This window comes from Amia ocellicauda, chromosome 21 (genome assembly GCF_036373705.1).
Source record: "Amia ocellicauda isolate fAmiCal2 chromosome 21, fAmiCal2.hap1, whole genome shotgun sequence".
Lineage (NCBI taxonomy): Eukaryota > Metazoa > Chordata > Actinopteri > Amiiformes > Amiidae > Amia > Amia ocellicauda.
In genome coordinates, this window is record NC_089870.1 from 9,512,516 (window position 1) to 9,534,756 (window position 22,241).

Here is a 22,241-nt window from a genome sequence, read left to right on the forward strand (position 1 = left end):
GAAAAATCAACCCAAGTAGTATAGAAAATTACATTATTCTACTAGTCGAAAACTATATTATATTATATTATTACATTAAACGCTAGATTGTATTTCTAGATAACGCAATGTGATCAATACTATATGCACATGTTTTTATCAAGGTCAGTTATTCTTTTTGAAGACATATATGACTCTTAACACTAATACTAATAAATACTACTACTAGTAATAATAATAAATAACAAGATACAATTCTACCATTCCTTTAGCAATCCCTTTCCCCAAGTCAAACATTAAATGGTGCAGTGCCCTTTAAATTCCGCGTATAGGTGTTCACAGTAATTCCTAATGTAAAATGAAACGCCTGGATTAATTTCACAAGTTGATGTTAGAAATTGTATTTTTTATTATATAAATAACGTAGTAAGTAAGGTCATATGTACACAAGATGCGTCTTTGTAAAGCAAGGTGCAATTTTGTCGTTGATTTTTAATATGGCAGGCGCTAGGACATCCTGTGTCGAGGACCTGACTGTTCCTCCTGTCAAGCGGCGTGCTTATATCGTGTAGTGTAAATACACATTGCATCTCTGCAAGGTGTGCGGTATAACAGGTTCCCAATAGTAAAACAGTCGGAATCCAGATTTAGTATTCACAGTATAGTGTTTTAATTGTTGGATGTTAAATTGCTTTTCCAATTCGGAAAATGAAAGTAGTCGCGTTGATAAGGTAACACACAATACTGTCATTATGAAGTACTTCAGTTCTAATGTAGCTTAGTTAATACTGCTGTGCAAACTATAAATCAGCTTTCAGTTTATTTGGGTCGTGTTGTTTCCCCCTCCAGATAATCCAGTGAAGACTGCATTGTGCTTCCGGCACACTGTCTTTACACTATATACTGAAAATGATCAAACAGCAGTAAAAAATAGAATACAAATTTAAAAAGATATGAAAGCCAGTAAGCACTTTTTAAATGCAACTTGATAGGATCAGCAAGAAGGTCTGGTGGTTTGTTTACCCATTTTAACATCCCCTGATAAAATAGAAATATTCATTCATTCAAGCTACCAATCTGGGTTTCTTACTTTTCGCATTTTACCAGCTGTAAAGAAGATGTTCATGTAACTCACAGCTTTATGGATTTGTACACAGTCCTGAAGTTGCAGTTTGGGACCTTATCACTGTGTTTGAAAATCCCACTTGCACCCTGGTGGCTACAGTTGTTGCTAAATATGCCCATTCAAATCCATAGGGGGTTCATGACAATCATATAATTCATATAATTTACTATTGCTACCATGTTGTTGTTTTTATTATTGTTCTTTTGGTAACCATTCAATATTCTTGTAAAACCATGACCAGAGTAACCAGGACCTAAATAGTAATCTACTGAAAGATCTCTCTGTATAATGCATCCTGTATTCTCCTTTTTTGCATGGTGTTGTAGTGGTGGCAAGGACAGCTGCTACAATATGATGCAGTGTGTTGCAGCTGGACATCAGATTGTGGCTTTAGCCAACCTGCGGCCTGCAACAGATAAAGGTAGGCCTTCACGTTTTACCTGTGGAAAAATACTGAATTACTAAAATATTGAATTCTTACCAGTGTCCTTTATATATCTTTCCCTTTCCTTAATGGAAACTGAAATGCACCAGTTGATTACTGTATAACTGTTTTTGTTAACACAGTGCATTTTTGAAATTGTCCATCTTTTATGTAGATGAGTTAGACAGCTATATGTATCAGACTGTGGGCCACCAAGCTATCGACCTCTATGCTGAAGCCATGGACCTGCCCCTCTACAGACGAACTATTGAAGGAGCGAGTTTGGAAATTGGAAGAGCGTACTGCAAAAATGAAGGGGATGAAGTTGAGGATCTATATCACTTGCTGAAGCTTGTTAAGGTAACTTTCGTTTTCTTTGGTGGAAGTGGTTCAACATATGTGAAGTGGACTAAATTATTAAATTGACAGATACTGTGACCTCAGTTGTATTTGTTGCAGGGGAACAGGGTCACATGACATATGCACCTTTAGCTACATCTGCCATACTACTGAAACAAATGAGTGTGTTGCTCTGTCTATCTATCCATCAACTTTTCAGAGTATGTTTCCCCTTATGAGAGGAGAGGTATAAACCTTTTAATGTAATTACATAGTGTTTTTAAAAGCATTCTTTATTCTGTTATACTTAAATGAGTTTCAAGGATAGGATACAATGCACATATAAGAATATATTACCCTTTCTTTTTTTTATTGAAACAGAACTCTTCACAAATTATTAGTTTTCTGGCATGGGCATGGCTCAAAATGTGTATATTATAATACAAATGCTGGAACATGAATTGTTCTGCATTCAAAAGCCAGGTCACTCCTCCACTGGATGCCTTAAATCTGTTGTTTGTAATGTGCGTCAGAATTCAAGCAAATGGCCTTATAGTGCATATTTCGAAGGACATGGCATTTCCTGTCTTCATATGCCTATTTTGAGTTGATTATCAATTGCTACTTTTGAATTGGATGATATTAGACATTTGTTCAATTCAGACTATAGTGTTAAAATAATGGATTTAAAGACATTAGGCGTTTTCAGTGAAAATCAGTCCTATTTGTTTTTATGTTAATTTAATTTTTCCTTTAAGTGTGACTGAAGTTCTTTGAAATGACTGTTTGACGGATTAATAGAAGCAAAGTGTGTTAATTTTTTACACAACTAGAAGTATTTGTTTGATGAGAGAATCAAAGAATAATGTATGAACGGACTTTCAGTACCTTATATTTATCAATTATACACTTGAGAGCCCTTCACACTCCACCAGAAACACCTGATCTGCTTCCAGCTTGCAGATGAAACGTCCAGATGCCGGGCTGCTTCTGTGTTTGTCTTCCTGTTAAGTATAAAAAATAAAGGAAACAGACATTCGAGAAATTTTAATTAGTTTTATTTCATGTATATTTTATCAAATATGCTTCCTTGTACAGTATGAAAATATCAATTTACCCCAAATAATTTATAAGAATTGCATTTGTTTTGTCGATTTGACATTTCTCTGTCAGGTTTGTATGTATATTAAACACTCCTGGCACCACTCACCCGATAACCCACGGCTGGGAGTAAGCTGCTTAGGTGCGTACTTCCAAGGAAAAGGGCTTTACTTGTCAAAGGAAAACTGCCCACATACATTTAATAAAATATACCTTGGTTTTCTTCTCCCACAAACAACATCAAATTTTTAGAGGTTTTTCCTTTTCGTGAGAAATCGCCTGACATCATGTAAACAAACACAAAAAAAACCCAACAACCTGTGTTCCCCTGTAGGTGTGTGAAAATGTGTTTTCCTGGTCCTGGCCCTGTTGTGGTAATCCAACATGAGCAGAGACAGCCTGGCTGGCGGTGAAGGGTGGTGAACATGCCTCAGGGCTTTTTTTTTTCTCCCCTCCCTGATCAGCTTTAGACCCTGTGATTGCCAGGTTTTCCTAATTTCCCATTTCCAGGGCATCACCGACATGACCTCTCCTGCTAAATAGCACGTTGTGGGACTCGGGGGTGTCTCTCACGGCCGGCGAGATAGGCAGCCCCGGCGTTGTTTACAGCGCTCACAGTGAACTGTGCACTTGCAGCAGAGTTTGATAAACACACATTTCCTCCCTTTATCAGTGAGATGGCAAAATGAGAAGTATGAGTTTCCAGTTTTACTCATTCCCTTCAGCCGCTTTCCTGTTTGAAAAATAAAGTTTACTAATTGGGGGCTGATCCTTTCCTGTTTTAAGCTTAAATGCTAGAAAATAGGGTCTCAGAAGTTTTAATGGTAGCATTTTTTTTCTTGAGTATTTATTTAATATGGATTACTGATGACATTTATATATTTAGTCCGTGGAGACTAATACTTTTGGTAGAAAGTAATCTCAGTTCACAAACATTTAAAATCTGCTTTTGTTAAATGTATTCAATATGTAACAACTTATTATTTATTCAAATATGTCTGCTTTGTGTTCGGTTTGTAGGAAGAAAAGATGAAAAACTATGTGGATTATCTGTGAATATAATTTTATATATATATATTTATATATATATATATAATTCCTGAAATTTGACAACTTCGAAAAGCCTGATTGTGAGGCAATAGTGCCACCTATGGTCTTTTGTGTATGATAATTGAAGTGATTCAACTTTCAGCTTTTTAAAATTACAGAACAGATATACATAATGACCATTGGACTCAAATACAATGTTTTCTTGACTTTCATATATATGGTGATGGTGGTGATATATACAAATATAGATATTGATATAGATGTATAGATTTAATTTGTTATTTTGTTGGAGTTTGCCATTGTGAAACTGGATTTGTCCCCAAGTATTTTCCAATACCCAGTAGTAATTCCAAGTGAATATCCCCCTTTGATCTGAGTAATCTGAGAATGATACAAACCATGCCGTCCCCTGCTAGTCTCCAGATTAAGTTGATCTTTGAACTTGGCTCTCATATGAAAAAAATGTTTGTTTTTGAGAGAGAAAGACCTCTTACATTTAATTATTTTCTGTAGGATATGGGATCAGGATTAAACTTTTGTTCTTTTAAAATCACTGTTTAAAGCCATTGAGGAAAGATTAAATAATTGAACTATGTCTCCAACATATATTCAAAACATAAAGAATATACAGTATGTACTGTAAGGGGTGCCAGTGTGGTCTGAGATTAGAGACTGCTGTCTTTTATTTGTGTTAATAAGCACATGTCAATAATAATGTTCCAGTTCAGCTCAGTTTTTGCCTAATTCGGAAATAGCTATCTGTTTGTCTGATCGCTTTATTATTTTCTCTCTTTATTTACCTGAACTCCTGAACTGCATTAAAAAATGTCTAATAAAATTATTTTGATTGCTTAAAGCTTATATCAATTGTTCATTTGGTATCTGAAATTCCAAGGTTCATGTCAAGATGAATTAAAAGCACTTTTTTGTTCTTCAAAGCCGTCAGTGTACGCGCTACAAGACCAGTCAAAGTATCTATCAAAAATGTACTGCTCTAGTCGCAATGTTTACATGATGCACACAGAAAGTGTTTTTTAAAATATACAATGTTTGTATTTAAATGCATGTGTAATTAATATTCTGTAAGGGAGTATGAGCACTCATTCATAGTGAACACGTGAAGTTTTTTCACCTTGCCTACAATCAGCTATCCTGGGAAAGGGACCAAAACTACCAGGCCTTTATGAATACCACTTTTATCTTTCCTCAATATGAAATAACCTGGCCTGGCCTGAACAAAAATGTTTTTGTTCCTTGATATGTCCCCGTGAAGCTGCTTTGAGGTAATTGAAAGTGGCAGTCATTCTGAACAATCAATATCATTTATCATTTGCCAAATCATATACTTGCTCACTCTAATTGTGGTGAACAGGTGAGGGTGTCTGTGATGTTTTTAGCTTGTAGGTTAGGTAGACGTCAACATGGTGAGCAATGCTGTAACATGGCTTGTCCCAACCCCGTCACTCAATTTCTTATGTGTTCTTAAACCTGGCAGGGTATGTTGGTTTGTAATGACACACCATCGGTTTACGTTTAATCCCAGTCTAACAATTTTTGTTTCTTTTGAGCAAAGCACCCTTTCTCCGAATACAACAATTAGAACTCAATTAATAACAATGGAGCAAAGAAAGTAATCTGACAGCAGGCATTGAAAATGTAGCTTTAGTTTAAAGAGGCAGGTAACTCTCTCCCTTATTCAACTTGGTGCTTTTCAGGACTTTAATTTGAAATGATTACTTTGGACAGCTGTTTTAATACCAGCATCTCTTTATCCAGCACTGTACAAAAGCATGACCATTTGGTATCAAATGTTCAATTGGCAACACATTTGACCTCTCCAAGACAGCCTCAGTCCAGGAAACATTTGGCAACAAAAAATATGCACAAGACTCTAAACTATCACAAGCCTCATAAAAACTGGATCCATATTTTCTAAATAGTAAAGTGACACCAAAATATCAGATTACTGCTGATATTTCAGCTATTTTGGTTGCACTTAAATAGCCCTGGAATGCTAGGTGCAGGAGAGAAGCAAATGTTTTAAAATGGTAATAAACTCAAAACTAAACTGAACAGAAGCGACAATTGTAAAGGTCAACTGGTGAGCAGAGTTGACAGTACTAATATCGTAATATGCATATTAATGGTTTTTAGTTATTTATGACGTGAACAATTTTGCCTCCCTTTGATATCTATAGATTTTAAAAAGAGCAATGTGATTTATACAAGAAAGTATTTGTAGTTATAGCAGTGGTTGCATCATTTACAAAAGTCTAGATCAAAACCTTATTTCTTCAAAGGATAAAACATTACACTTCTTATATCCCTTGATATCTCTAGTACACTTTCTTCTGCTATGTCAGTGGCTTTTATCCAAAAACAACCCCCCAAAAAACACAAACAAGTAATACTCTTTTAAGAATATGATGTGTTTAGACATTATTTTCTGCAAAGATTGCTTTGTTTTCACTTAAAAACAATATGAAGTGTTTCAAATCGATCAAATTGTTAGGGACAGGTGTCTGTTTAAATTAATTGAAAATAAATCAACTTCATAAAGTTGTTCTAACTTTATTGGTTCTTACAATACTTACTATAGAACTGAATGTGATTGTTACTAGATTTGTATAAAATCATTAGCACTGAGAAAGGGATTTATTACAGTATTTAAATATCTTATCTTTTATATATGTATGTATGTGTGTGTGTGTGTGTGTGTGAATGTATGTATATGTAGTGCCTATAGATTTTCTACACACTCTTGAACTTTTGTCACTTTTTGTTGTTAATGCCTCAGAGATTCGTGCAATTGAATACCTTTTTCCCCCACTTATCTACACAATATACTCTACATTGTTAAGGGGGTAATGGTTTTATTGTGTACAAAAAATATATATTAAAAATACAAAACTGAAATATAATTGGATAAGTCTCCATCTTCCATAGTTAATTCATACTTGGTGGAAGCAATTACATCTGTGAGTCTGTTGGGATAGTTGTCTACCAACTTTGCACTCCAATATTTGGGTCTGTCAAGTTCCTAGGGCAGGAATCTGTCCATTAAGTAATGCCACAAATTGTCAATTGGATTTAGTTTAGCTTTACCTTTTTGTTCCTAAGCCACTCCAGTGTAGTTTGTATGCTTCAGGGTGTTGTCAAGGACTTGTCATTCTATACTTTGTTCCAGTCATTGTCCCTTCTATCCTGACAAGTGCCCCAGTCCCTGCTGATGAGAAACATCCCCATAACATGATGCTGCCCCACCATGGTTCACACTAGGGATGGTGTTCTTAGGGTGATACATTATATTGGGTTTGCACCAAGCATAACGCTTTTCTTTCAGACTAAATATCTGGTCCATTTTAGTTTAGCCAGACCAAAAACGTTTTTGTCACATGGAGTGTTTTTTTTACATTGTTCAATTGGGATTCAAGGTGGGTTTTCTTGAGTGTCATACAGGCCAGGTTTGTGGAGTGCCTTGGATATTGTTGTCACATGCCCACTTTGACCAGTCTTATTCATAGAAGCCTGTAGCTCTTGCAAAGTGGCCTCTTTGGTAGCCTCTCTGATCAGTCTCCTTCTTGCTTGGTCATCCAGGTTTGTTGAACGGACTGATCTAGACAGGGTCTCGGTGGTTCCATACACCTTCCACTTCTTAATAATCATTGTGATGGTGTTCCAAGGGATATTCAAGGCCTTATTTTATACCCATCCGCTGATCTGTGCCTTTCAACAGCTTTGTCATGGAGTTCATTTGAAAAGATCCCTGGTGCTCATAGTTGAGTCTTTGCTTTGAAATGCACTACCCAGCAGAGAGAACCTACAAGAATAACTGAATTTATCTTTAAACCATATAAATCACTACAATTTAACACAAGTGGAGGCCACTTAACTTGCTGTGTGATTTTGATGGCGATTACTTACACCTGAACTAATTTAGGATTGTGATTACAAGGGGGTTGGACACTTATCCATCCAAGCCATTTCAATTTGTATTAATTAATACATTTTCTACAGATGTCTAGAATATTTATTACTTGGACGTTGTGTTGTAGGGTGTTTAGATAAATGGGGAAACTATTTTCATGCGTTTTAATTCTCTGCCAAGGCAACAAAAGGTGAAAATGTTTACAGGGGGTGTAGACTTACTGTGGGCACTGTATATATAGGTTTTGGTTTATCTTTTCAAACATTCAAAACACAATTGTAGGGTCAAAACATATATTGTGTAAGCATCATAATCTTAATTTCAACTCCTGATGTTTGTGTGGTATAATATGTCTGATTCACCATTTTAGCAAACCTCTAGGGGGGAATGTTGGCAATACACATTGTATTATATGTTTGTCACAGTTTTTTTGAACAGGACATCTGTTAATATTAGACATCACCTGTTTGACTGCAGAGAAAGCCATAATAGCTTTCTGACTGCAGATTTAAATGTGTGCTTTTGTCATCTTTATACATATTGAAACACAACCTTCCTGTCCAGACAATGAAAGAGTTAAGTTTTGTTGTCTTATTTTTTTGTAGTCAAGAGTTTCAGTCTTTATTACTTGTCCTTCTCTGAAAGGAAAGGGACACAAACGATATGTGCATTGACCGGACAAGTCAAGGGTCTTTTGTTACAAGATAACAATTTTGCATCTCCTTCCTCTGCTACCAGACTAAAACAAGAACCTTTGTTCTCTCCCACATTCTGGTTCTGCCTGATCATAGCACTGCGCTGAGAAACAGAGATTACTTTATGTAGTTCCTATATTGTTGACGCTCTGGGATAGCTTGCACTACCTACTAGATACAGGTTATCAGAATAAGGCAGTTGGTCTGCTGATGTTTATTATTATATAAGGAGTGCATCTGTTATTCAGAAAGACATGTACATTTAAAAGTGACAAATGTTTCACATTCCACCTTGCAACATTTATTTAACTATCCCTGCCTTATTATATAAGATTAAAGAGGTTAGTTTGTGAAGAAAATTGAAGAAATGTCTTTGGCAATGCAGAATGAGATCTCTCTATCGGACATGAGGATATCCAATATGATTTTGTCATGATATCTATGGAGAGTTTTTACAAGGCCTTTTGTTTAACTATCAAGGCAGTTCTGTAGCAGGTTACCATGATGTCAGGAGCATAAAGAAATAATAATATTACAGTAGAACAAAATGGTTTGGCTGCTGCTGATAACAATGTAACATCTTAAAAGTACAAGATGAGGTGTTAAATGTTTCCACTTGTTTTGATATAAAAAATAATTTTACCAGGTCTTCATCTAGGTCTGTTTTCATCTCTTGGGAACCATTCTATACATTCTGTTGTGCATATTTGGTTTGTTGCAATGTGTTCGGCCCACTGCTATTTTAGCATTTTCACTCTTTCAGTAATGTCACATAATTAAGTTTGTTCTCAGATCCATTTATTTGTTTTTGTGTCTTTTCTTGTTGTTCAAAACATGCAACTCTGCTTGCTTTTTTGTCTCATTAAAACTTTGTGTAATTTTTACCTCTCCCAGGTTTCAGAGCCATAAGTGAGCACTGGTAGTATGCATTGATCAAATATATCAAACCTCCATGATATTTGTTTTTACTCAGACCAGTTACTTCCCTACAGTAATATGTTATCCTGCTTTTAACTTGAAAAGTAACCATAAACTGCAGATTTACTTTCCCAAAAGAGACAGAAAAGTAGAGACTCGTGAAATGTGCCTCAGCTTATTTATTTATTTAAAGAAAAAACAAGATATAAATAAATGATTGTGCTCAGGTATGAGCGACTTCTAGAAAAACCTATTCTATTTGCAGCTGTTCTCCAGTTGACTGTTTCCAGCTGTGAAAGTGTACAGGGTGGGTTGCATGCATGATGAAACGGGAGACACATTTATTGATTGTGTTTGGTGGTGTTAAGAGCGCGAAAAAAATCTAAACCTCTCTGTTTACGGTTACATTAATGCATCCTCAAAACTGAATGGATTTTTAAAAACAAGGTTAATACAATGATCATGAATGTTAAGGTCACACTAAGGAGACCTGAAATCAATACGGATTCAAAGAGACTTACCTGTTTCATGTGTTTGCAGCAGGAAATGTGATCTTAGGCACCTGTCACATAGAAATAAACTGTATATACTTGACCTTAAACAGAATAATCGTCCTAGTGTGTGCTTGTTCATAATGGTATGTTAGAAAGTTACTATATTTTCTTACAGAATATCAGCTGTTTATGTTTTATATTTATTTAATAATCATTCTGTGGCAAAGAAAATACTTTTTTCTTTGATTAGAATTTGATCCTGTTTTTCATGTCGGATAATACTATAATTGACAGTGAAAGGGGAAAAGGGGCTAAAAATGTATTTCTGGCTTTATTTTTTGTATTAGTCAGTTATTAGTCACAACAAGCATTTCAGTAACTGTTTTGAAGTGATTTGTTTTCCACTTCTCCACTATGTACCTGTTACAAATTTGGTTTCTTATATCCTAAACTGAACTTGTTATAGCATGTAGGATGTTTTTGTCTATCAATAGGTATTCAGTTTGCCACTGAGTAACACAATTCCTCTTATCCAGGTATAAAGCAGCTAAGCTGAATCAGGGCGTGAGTCGGAACCATTGCAATAAATGGCTTGTTATTCTGGCCTTGTTTAATAAATGGGTAAGAATAACATGAAGTCACAGATAACTGGCAGTGTATTGTTTTCTTTTGGTGTGGAGTGCCGAGACAGGATCTATTAGACACAGAAACATTTCCCTCAAATGCTAACAGTCCCACAAACATTAGATAAAGAGCCTTGCCTAAAGCCCTTGTAATTTGTTTGTATTTTTCTGCCTAATGTACTTTGCTCAATCTTGTTTAGCGATGATGGAAATAGATAGCCTTATCTCCGCTTGCCAAGGGCACAAGTACTGGTGGCTGAACATTGTTCCAAAGAAGAGAGATTTTACGAACCCAGCTACCAAGATGAATTGTAGACATAGCTTGGAGTTATTAGCATTCAATCTTTCAACAACAGGTTCTGCTAATATTTTCTTTGGGAACCATTCTTAAGAATGGACGGCTGTTTGGTTATTGTTTACTATCAGAGTGCAGCGTTTGGGGTACTCTTGCATTTTCATTTTTTCACAAAGCGATTTCCTGTGAAAAATGCTCTGTGCATGCATATACAGTTAAAATGAACACCCTGTCTGATGCAATGCGTTGCAAATGCCAAAAGGATAGACAGTGAATTAAATATAGTATAGTATAGTCTGAGGAGAAGGTTGTGGGTATGCAGTATGTGCCAAATACAGTCTGTAATAGAAAACCAAACAATTAGCTCAAATATATATTTTCAAAAGGCCTCATGCTGTGAGAGATGCTGTATGTCAACGTACAGTGCAGATGAAAAATGCAATCATAACTCCAGAGAGAAGTGCTTTTAATGGATAAAACAGTCTTGTAATGTGAGTTGCCACAAAAAGTTTTTTGGGGTTTGTGTGAACACTGCTCCTCCCCCCACCCACAATAGGCCTCACAACAGTACCACTTATCAATATCAATGTCCATATTACGGAGATAAAAGGGTACCGCATACTCTTCCCCAGCCAGCGTGCTCAGTGAAGATGTCCGTCACCTCTGTTTCCATGTCGTTGTCAGTCAAGTCTGAACTGGCCGATTGTTTTCATTGCATCCAGCTGGAGGGTCGAGGAGCTAGTTTTAACAACTTCTCCTGTCAACTGAAAATACTCAAATGTTCTGTTTGGAAAGTGTGCCGAGAAAAAGAAAACATTTGCAAGAGCACAAGACTCTCTGGAGTCCAAACGGATTGGAGTAAGAAAAATAATTGGACAACTTTTAAGTGTCTGAAATCCATATTTTAATACATCACTATGGGAGCAAGTGGGACTGAGAGAGTGAAGCCAATAAGCACGTGTGTGGAATTAGTGGGAAGGAGTTAGCACTTTAAATTATTATTATTAAATTGTGCAAAAGTGATGACCCTAGTTAATGCCATGAGAGACCACAGTGCTGTTACTCTTCGACTAAACTCCTTCACATCACTATTGTCAACTTCATCAGTCACAAGTAATCATCATCTTGTCTGTGGGGTATACTTAATTTCTATGTCCTCTCAGACACCTGCTGCCGAGCTTGCTGTGTTGTTCTTTGGCGTGTGTAAAGAAACCGAATTACCTTGTTCCAGCTAAGACTGATCATATCTGTAGACTTCTGTGCTCGTTTTGGTGCGCTGGAACTTTTTTGTTGTTCGTCTGTTGCTCCAGTATGATGCATGGGTGAGTCATGACGTGGGTAGCTGTGCTGACAAAAGAAAAGGCCTGTCTTTTTAATGCCTTTTTCAGAGCTGTCTTTTTCATCCCTAAATTTCAACTGAAAAATAAAATAAATTCACCTCAATTTATTCAAGCCAGGCAGTGACTCATGTCATGTCATTGATGATCAGGTTCCTTGACACAACAAACCTGTCCTTGAGTGTTGGAAATTGTATTAATCAAGAACAATATGACCTGGATTATATTGAAACAACAGGGGTTCAGCTATACGGAAGTACAGGAAACAAAGCTATTATGTTTGAGAAAGTTAATATAATGAATTAAATCATGTTGTGCTAAGTCATTCGGTGGAGGATTCAGAGCACTACAGTTTGACGAGGCCTCAACATATGACAATGTTGTGCCCTTGGGCATACTGTCATTCATCCTGCAGATTCATTAATTTGGGTTCAGAATCGCCCTGCACAGTCATGCTATTATGTGGAAGAATTAATAAGAGTAGAACAAAACAGCTGTAAACTGTTTTGAAATTATCATAATTTCTTGCTCGGTTATTTTTTCCTTAAAGTACGCGATTTTTTTGGAATGTTTGGTTCTATAAAATATCTTAAAATCCTGTCTTTTTGATCAATGATTTAAGCTTTTTGTGTTCATATATATGCATACATACATTTCTATACGAACATAAATGTACAGTATTGAGAATTTACTGTTTAGGAAGCATGGGGCCAAGACAAAGAAGCGCACTCTTTAGAAAACCATGGTTACAAACTTTGCTGTGTTAAATAAATTGCCTTCTGGGTTTTTTGTCTATGACTCGGTTTTGTGTGACTGTGTCTGATCTTTTAGGCGGGTTAAATGAAGTGTATAAAATGTGATCTTGAATACTGTGTGGGATTATTAATTACATTGTTTTCTAATGATGACCTTAAATAGATTCATTGAATAGCAACCAAAAATTAAACAATCCCTACCACTTCTATGTACCTTTTATATAATGACAGTATATCACAGAGTATTATTCTGGACTGAGTTGTTTGTTTAGGTTTGACATCTTTATTTTTCAAGTAGGTTAATCTATTTTCATACAAGACTTTCAGGGGCTTAATTTAATAAATCGAACAATTAGTAATAGCGGTTAATGATTGTATGAGGATAAGTACTTCCATTGATACAGGGCACAGGGCTAAGGAGGCCAGGCGCGGTGTACAATATGTTTTCATTAATGCCTGTTCTGTCTAACACTGGAAAATTTTGGCAAATTGTGGAAGACGGAGAGCTTTTGCTTTTGTTTAGTCTGGGCTTTGAGGTTTAATGTCACCCTTGCACTGCCCTGACAGGAGTGTGATTGATATCTTACTTTATGCCATGCAGTTTTCCTTTTTTGTTTGTTTTGTTTTTAACTGATTTCTGCTAATAAATTGGTTAAAACTGTTGCTCTTAAATAATTAAATAATCGGTTATTACAAGATATGTGGAAAGATTTAGATGTTCTATATAATTAATTAAAAAGAACGCCATTTAACAAATTATTATGTTGCTGTTGTGTGGTGCGCTTTTGGGGCATTATTTTAATGAAATACAGTAGATAATAGTAGATGCCAGTATATTACCTCTGCACTGGCATACAGAGTAATATTTAGAACAGAATGAATTACATTTTAAACAGAGCGTCATTAAAAAAAACTGAGTGTATAACATTAGATTCATTTTGTGAAGTATGGCTTATATGATGTAAAGCTTGAAGGGAATGATAATTCATCCATTTAAGATAGTTCATTAAAAAGAGGCTGCTGTATTATAAAATAAGTATGTTGAGATTTATAAGACTTTTATAACAGAATTTAAATCACCGCCCTTATTTACTGTACAGTAAAGCTAGCATTATATGATGTACATCTACCGATATGTAAATGTTGTCATGAATAAATCTCTATCATGAAAAGTTTTTCTTTTTTTTTAAGAGGATCCCAAATTAATCATTACCTTATTATGAAGCGCCTGGTAAGACGGTGAGATGCGTTCTTTAAAAATATATTATTCAGCTATAAAGATTTAAGATAAACATTGCAAGCTGTATGAAATATAATCAAGATTTATTTTTACAGGGACATGTAAAGAGAACTAATATGTTCCTGGGGTAGCCATTTTCTAGATTTATGTATTTACACCCCCAAACAATTATTGCTCTTGCGCTTTCCACAGAGGATAAAGAAATATTTCCAGAATTTTGTGAAATTGTAGTAGCTCAAGTGTCCAAAATGCCCATAAGAAAGTAATGTTATACTCTGTTCTCTCTCTTTAAAGTCTCTAGGCAATAGCCGTAATAGGAACAATAATATAAAGGGATCCAAAATCAACCTTTTCTAAAGCCTGAAGTTAATAATTTTGTGTTTATAAATGGTCTACAAGTTATAACGTTCATCAAGAGAGCGAAGTGAGAGTTGAGTCTTTCCCTCCGCATTGTGTTGGAATGCTGTTTGATTTTAATTGCAGATCCTGATGTTGGCTCTGTGGTGATGATTTAATTCTTGGGCCAGAAACCTACATAGTTCTTATCGAATAATTGTAGAAAAGAAATTAAACAAATGCTCCCATGACATACTTAAGTACCTGGTCTGCTTCCGAGTCCCCAAAGTGTAAAAGAGGGAGTTTTTTGTTATTCTATCTTGCAATGTCTGTCCTTGCCAACTTTGAAGAGGCGCGATCCAATGTCTTTGAAGACTATTGTAAATATTAAATCCTCTAAGAATTACCTATGATCAAGTTGTTGTTTTTTTCTTCCTGCCTTTAAGTTGTGCATTCAGAATGGAAAGTCCCTTAGGAGAGTTTATCCTTTCCATGAAACCACAGCCACTCATGCTTTGTTATGGGTTCCTTATCAAGAGTGCTCAATTTTCCACAGTAATAATGTCTTATTTAGGTGTAATAAAACTTGCTTCTATGTCACTGAAATATTGATTAAAATTTAATTTGAATCGTTTTATTCATAAAAATTCATAGCACAGATGATGATGATTTTTTATATACAAGCAGTTATTACTTTAAAGCAGTTTTGTGTTTCTGCTTTTGAAAGGTGATTACCTTGGAGGGTATTAGTGATTGTTACTCTCGAAAATACTTGTTGACAGATATGTCAATTGGAATAATGATTAACTTGGCATATGCCTAATCAGCAGTAGAAACTATCTGAGGCAGCCATATACGGGAGAGATATACAGAGAGGTTTGTAAACAGGATGTTGTAACCATAAACACCCTTTTTAGGCTGGATGGTCAAGTAATACATCTTTTATCTGTCCTGTGTGCAACACAGGATTTATATTCCCAATCGGGAGCCCTTTTCTCCACCTGAAGGGTTTCTGTTGTAATTTGTAACATAAATATTTTTTAATGATCGAGTCATGCCTTTTGGGCAAGTCATGTTTCTCTTTTTGGTCAAAATCCTTTAATGAGAATAAATAGAGGATAGGGTTAGTATACTATAAATGGGACACTTAATGGTTATTTTTTTATATACATGAACAAAAGAGATCATTAGATATAGCCTAGAAGTGAGCACCTTTGCAAAACTAACTATTTGATGTCACAATATGTTACTATTCTGGGTTTAGTTTGTAGTTAACGTGGGTGCTTCTAAGGATTTTCCTATCATATTGTTTATGAAGTAGACTGATTGAATATATGTATAGTGTGTGTGTGTTTGAAGTCTTTAAAAAGTAAAATGATGTTGTTCCCTTCTCTTTATAATATATCAATTGAGTTAATCCCTGCAGTTCTCTCTGAGCAACTTGTTCTGGCTACAGCAGAGAGGTCTTGTGTGAGTGTCCCTGAGCTGTTCTCCCCCTGTCCCCAATCATTCCTAGGGCTGTTGTTTCTTTTGGTTGTAGATATTTTTTTTATCTGATTAGCTGACACATTTAGTAGAAATCAGCCTTAGCCCTTAGGCAGGGCATGGATTTAATTTAAAAAGTATCAAAGGTTTACACTCTGCACTTTTTAATCATCATGTTTATCAGGCAGAGAAAAATTACAGGAAGGACCACAGGGAGAGGGTTATCTTAAGGACCAGTAGCTTGGGAAATTGATAATAGCTAAGGTAATTTACTGGCAACTTTTACATTAATTAACGTAGCATTTCCTCATTTATAATTACAGCCCATGTAATATACTAATTAAGATGGTGGATATTGCTATAATACGTTTATTGCTGAAGTCTTCAGCCATTTGTGGGCTTTATAATTAGCATGTCTTCTTATGAGTTACTAATTAGAATTTAAAGTAAGAAATTTGTTTTTGATTGCTAGTATCATAAAATAATGTATTTATTTTATTTATATTTTATATAAAAGTATACAAAGAATTTACAAACATAGTAATACATCCATCGCCTGCAATACACATTGGACTTCGCCCAACCGGAAATATCATGGACAAAATCGAAGAAGAGTTCAAACCGCGCACTGTATCTGCGAACAAAGCAAAATATGTGATGTCATTTAAATGTTTAAATGGCAGTGGAAGTATAGTCCTTTCCTAACCCCTGAATTCAGCCTAGGAGTTTGAAATACCTTCACTTAAATTGCGAATGTGAGGATACATCTCAAAAAAAGTTCCCCAGTTTGTGTAGAGTTTCAGCTTCGACACCTTTGTTGGTGAGGAAGTATAATATATTGAATCCTGCACATCTACTCACCAATAGCAGTATTGCACTATAAATGTGTCTCACTGTATAGCTTACATTAGGTACTTGGAGATTGTTAGATCACTCAGTATTATGTGAAACAACTTATTTACAGTTACCTGAGGTTATAAAGTTTCATTATATATCAGGGAATTCCATTATTAACAGTAAATACCCTTTAATAAAGTTGTCAGACCAAATAAATAAGTAAAAACAAGTGTACAAACAAATAATACTTTTAATCAAAAGCACTGGTTCTGATCGCCATGGTCAATACCTCAGTGTAATGGTGCCAGTTTGGTCTGGGTTTCAAGCCTCACAGTGTGTTCGTGTCGTGGCGACTCCCTCTCTCAGACACCGGGCTCCACGGGACTAGGCGTGCAAACCCTAGGAAGTAGGCAAGGGATGTCTGGCCAGGCAGGAAAATGTTGATACCGTTGTCGTGTAAACATCCCTGCCACATATCTGATGTAATGGGAAGAGGGGTTGTGAGTAATGTTGGATATAGTTTGTTTTGTTTTTTGGGTTTGTTTTCTTTTCCCATCAGACTGTACTGTGAGTTTCTTGAAACTGAGTGTCCCATTGGTTGCAATTTTCCATAATAAAATATTTGTAAGAATGTTTTGTGTTGTATGTATTACGTATTACTATGCACAGAGCTAGCTGACTAGGGAACTGTCTGTGTGCCAACTTCCAGGCTTTTAAGTGTGCATGGATGTATCATTATAATAATATTTGGAAAATGAGGCTAAATGTAAATGATCAAATGTAGCTCTTGAAGAATCGTGGAAAAAGCTGAAAATGGTTGTTCTGTCATAAAATATGCTTGACATTTAACACTGAATTTTGTCACAGTTTTCGACACCGAATCATTGCATTTCTAAATACATTAGTCAGACACTTGCAGTGTGATGACTTTGACATGATCAGTTCCAGTCATTTGTGAATAGAAAGACACTGGCATGGTTATAGTTTCTTTTTACTTCCATTTAAATAATAATATACTGTTTTATGACATGAGCAGGGCTTGTCACTCTTGGAAATGATGTCAAGCTAATGCAAATGCCCACACTTCACAAACTAACTTCATAAGATCCCACTGTCGAAATTCGATATCTGTAAAACATTTCCATTCGAATGATGTCACAACAGCTTTTCTGTTTTGTCTGTGGGAATCTCGTAAAGATTAGACCTATTTCATTATTTTATTATTGTCTTATATTTGTGTGCATTTATTTTATTTAATTTTATTTATTTATTTCCAGGAGAAGCAGGCTGTTGAAGCAGTGTCTGTGGGGGCTATTCTTTCAGATTACCAGAGGGTCAGAGTGGAAAACGTGTAAGTATAATTACACTTGACCTTTTGTTCTCACATTGAATACTGCGAATACCTTGGAGGATACTATACTTCTCTGCAGTAAGAAATCGTTCAGAGCTGGGGATTCTCCCATGTAGCGAGGAGCTGTAGAAAATGCTTTATCTGATTGAAGGCTTGTTTTTGTATACCTTACAGCATGCTGAAGTCATGAGTAAGTTTTATTTATACTACAACATGTGCTGCATAGGTTTCATATGGCTAGAACAGACCAATTAGAAAAGAAAGTGAGTTTCTTCAAGAAGCATGTTCGAAGGAATCAAAAATGTGATTACAAAAATACACAATACATGATTTGTTTTGAACTATACACAGAAGATTTTTTTTTTTCTGGTGAATGATGCCCTTTCCACCATTTTATCTTAAGCAGAACTGATTCATAAATACAAGATGTCCCTTACAGGTTAAGGATTAAAACCTGCACAATGATGGTCCTTCTAATATATTGACCTGTGCTGTCAAAGCATGTCTTTCATGTCTTTCACACATGTGATAAAAAAACCTCCCTTACTTGTATTCAAAATATTGATGAAGAACCCTCTGACTCCTAACAAATACCTGCATGAACTCCCCATTGTTCCCACTATCAGACCTCGGGCTGTTGTGTGAAAAGACATGCGATGCTCTGTGTCCGTCTCATGTTACCTCTTCCATTTGTGTTTGACAGATGGCGGTGGAAGACTGTAATTACAATGCGCTTCTCACCGTTTTAATTTTAATTTAAACCGTTGTGTATTTCAAAGAAGTGCTAAACAAGTCTAAACAGCAGCCAAACAATAAACAAACGTCCTACGTGAACTCAAACGTCACGTTGTTGACATGTCCACGGTGATGGCCCTGCTCACTCTTTCACAGGTGTAAGCGGCTCAGTCTCCAACCTCTAGCTTACCTTTGGCACCGCAACCAGGAGGTTTTGCTGCGAGAAATGATATCGTCACAAATCCATGCCTTGATCATCAAAGTCGCAGCTTTTGGTAGGTATCCAGGCTGCATGAGAGCAGTCCATTTACACTCACATAATCTCGGGCCTTTTGTAAATGCGCAGTCTGCAAATGAGCAGCTGTCAGAGTGAGGGGAGAAGAAAGCGCAAATCATCAATCATTGTTTTGTAAAACTGTTAAGACTTCTGCCAGAGGCTAAAGCAGTTGAGTGGAGAACAATATGAAGAGATAAGGGAGAATCTGGCAGTTGGAAAATGACCGCAGATAATTACATTTATACCACATTAATGAAACCTGTCAATAATCACATACCCCTTATTGTGCTGTGTGAAAAGGAGGAAAGATATATTTTAGCCTGTTGCATTCCTTTAAATTCATGAGGCGTGCTACATAGATTAAAATCTGGTATACCTCATTTAGGCTTTTAAAAAGCTTCATAGCAAAAAAAAAAGTTGATGTATTGTTACTTAATGTGTGTTCCAGGACATTGTGATATTTTTGGAAGGGGCAGATAATATTACAGACCTCCTGCTTTAGAGTACATTTCTATTTGTGTTGTGTGTTTGTTTTTTAACATTACCTGATCTCAATGACGCTGATGTGGTACCTCTCCGACAATGGGAATGATAAATGATAGGTGTTAGGAAATGCTTCTCTTTGCTCTTCAGGTTTTATTACCATAAATAACAATTAAGACGCTTTCTCCTTCCATTAAAATTAATGCTTGAAGTGAACTGGAAAAAAAGGGGTCCAAAACGCTGTTTTTGTCCAGTTTGTTGTGCACTTTGATTTATAGTTTTATATATTGAATATAAGTGCCCTTGAGATGACTTGAGCTAAGACTACCCTTCAGCTACTTAAAAAGTATGACTGCCAGCATAAAGAAAGTAAGTTTGACAACAGGCTTTAGATATGGATGGATTATGTGTATATCACCATCATCATCATCATGAACACATTATTTTAAATTTTTGCCTTGAGTTGCAGTTTCAATAGCACCCAAAATAAACCTTATTTATGTCATTGACAATTTAATTTAGTTAATTTCCTACAGATACAGTTGAAGTTTACAGTGGTCTTATGCTTACATTTAGGTTGAACATTAGTTTGAGTAATTTCGCTAAATTATGCATTAAAATGAAGTTCAAATTTTGGTCAGGGCAAGAGTTACGGTTACGGTGTAGATTTCTATGGCCTAGCTTGAAGTTTTGGTGTTGACTAGGGTTAGGGTTCAGGCTGCTGTTTGCCCTTAAAATGAGACGTGTAACATTATTATGTAATACACAGCCATTCATCTTCACAGTTCAGGATACATATTCTAAATATTATGTATAGATAATTAGCTAATTAGTTTCTGTATTGGTATTAAGTGATGATTTGGACATTAAAAAAAAAACAAAAAAAAACTTGGAAAATCCAAAATGAATGTGATGAATTAGGGATAGAGATGAAGGTGGGAATTAAATAAACAAACTTGGTTAAAATACATTATTTTATTCTTCTAATGGACTATTTATAATGTTGCTTATGTTATCAGAGACAAAGCCTCTTCATGTTGTGCCCAGGAATTTTGCTGTCTTTAAGCAAAAGTCGAGAGCCTAATATAATTACCTTGAATAATCCTTCTAGTCTGGCCAAAGCCAAGCGAAGGATTGTCAGTGCCACCGAGCTTTTGGACTTATACAAATACATTTTTAGCTTTGAGTGTAGTCATTTTAAAAGCACATTCTCCACATATTTGAAGATTATAATGAGAAAAAAACAACCTTGATTTTTTTGGCTACAGGTAAAAAGGGAGATCTTATCATAGTCTCTTTCTCACCTGCCGCAGGCGGCTGTAATTAGATGTGAGAAAATGTAATAGTGTGAGTGCTGTGGGGCTATTAGGCACCACTGAAATAATTGCAGCTTTTATTAAAACAGGTTTAAGCAATAATGTCTGTTGTTTAACATATCAGGTGACTGAGGAGTTAGAGTAGAGGTTACGTCTTTAGCCCTTAGGTTGATTTTAAAAGGGCCTACCAGGTAAATGGTAACGAATGCATTTGAAATGATGGATTTTCATCGTTTGATGTGTCGTGGTTTGTCTGTTGCACTGAACAGATGTTAAGTCTGGAAGCAAGATGGTAATTTGAGTTTAATATTCTTCTATTATGGTTTTAGAGAGACAATTTTAAATTAGAAGTAATTCTATATTAAAAGTGCATTAGTAGTCTTTTTGAACTTTAAGGAATTTCTATACATTTCTTAAAGCATTACATGCTCAGAAATGCTTTTGAGTTGGAAAGAGAGAGTGATTGGTGTTTAATGTAATCTCACACAAGGGTTAAATGTCATTTTTGACATGAGATGTAGTTTTAATAGCCACCCCCCCCCCCCCCCCCCAAATAAACCATTACATATTTTATTGGCATTTGAAGACATTCATTTTGTTGATTTCTTTACAATTGAAGTGTGAAAACGTAAGACCGAACATTCAAGTAGAAAGAGTTTTAATTTGTTGGTCTCAAATACTTGTCCTTCATGGGAGTATCAACATGAAAAAGTATTTCTAACGCAACGGAAGTAAACTTTCATTGCCTTCATAATGGTTTTGAAAATGAACCTTGGGAGTCATCGTATAATTTGCTGTTGACATTTGTGGTACAACAAGTAATAAAACATTGTCCAGGACACAATTAAACCAACTTTGACATAGCGACAGTAAGTGCAATACTGCTGCCCTTGGGTTACAAAAGTTAACCTTGACTGCTCAAAATTTCCTTTACCTTCTTTTAACACCATTGCATTCAAGGTTACCCAGCAAGTTCAGATGCATTGTGCCTTCATTATTAGAACATCACAGATTTTTAAATACTACTATGAAAGTGGGATTTTAGCTTTCTTACCTTAAAGTTTCTCTCTAGTTTTCACAAACACTGTAATGTTTGTAAGTACCTGTGTATCCGTGG

General features: G+C 35.7%; 1 protein-coding gene and 1 long non-coding RNA gene across 4 annotated transcripts in view; one reads left to right on the plus strand and one right to left on the minus strand.

Moving 5' to 3' along the window:
• The first annotated feature begins 517 nt into the window (after positions 1 to 517).
• The window catches only part of dph6 (diphthamine biosynthesis 6), a 63,289-nt gene continuing 41,565 nt past the window's right edge, over positions 518 to 22,241 (plus strand). Inside the window, exons 1-5 of one of the 2 annotated variants that reach the window (XM_066694317.1) lie at positions 518 to 710; positions 1,432 to 1,526; positions 1,705 to 1,889; positions 18,240 to 18,313; positions 19,205 to 19,323. In XM_066694317.1, coding sequence (XP_066550414.1) covers positions 688 to 710; positions 1,432 to 1,526; positions 1,705 to 1,889; positions 18,240 to 18,313; positions 19,205 to 19,323 — 496 coding nt within the window. In that variant the 5' untranslated portion in view covers positions 518 to 687. The remainder of the gene's footprint in view (positions 711 to 1,431; positions 1,527 to 1,704; positions 1,890 to 18,239; positions 18,314 to 19,204; positions 19,324 to 22,241) is intronic. The other variant, XM_066694318.1, reaches the window with a different exon arrangement.
• On the minus strand, positions 11,429 to 19,356 carry LOC136716901 (uncharacterized). Of its 2 annotated transcripts, none has more exons than XR_010805160.1 (3): positions 19,239 to 19,356; positions 17,252 to 17,439; positions 11,429 to 12,319 (listed from the first exon to the last, which is right to left on the minus strand). It is a non-coding gene; the product is annotated as an uncharacterized LOC136716901 (long non-coding RNA). The 2 variants fall into 2 exon arrangements; XR_010805161.1 differs by lacking the exon at positions 11,429 to 12,319 and adding an exon at positions 16,641 to 16,759.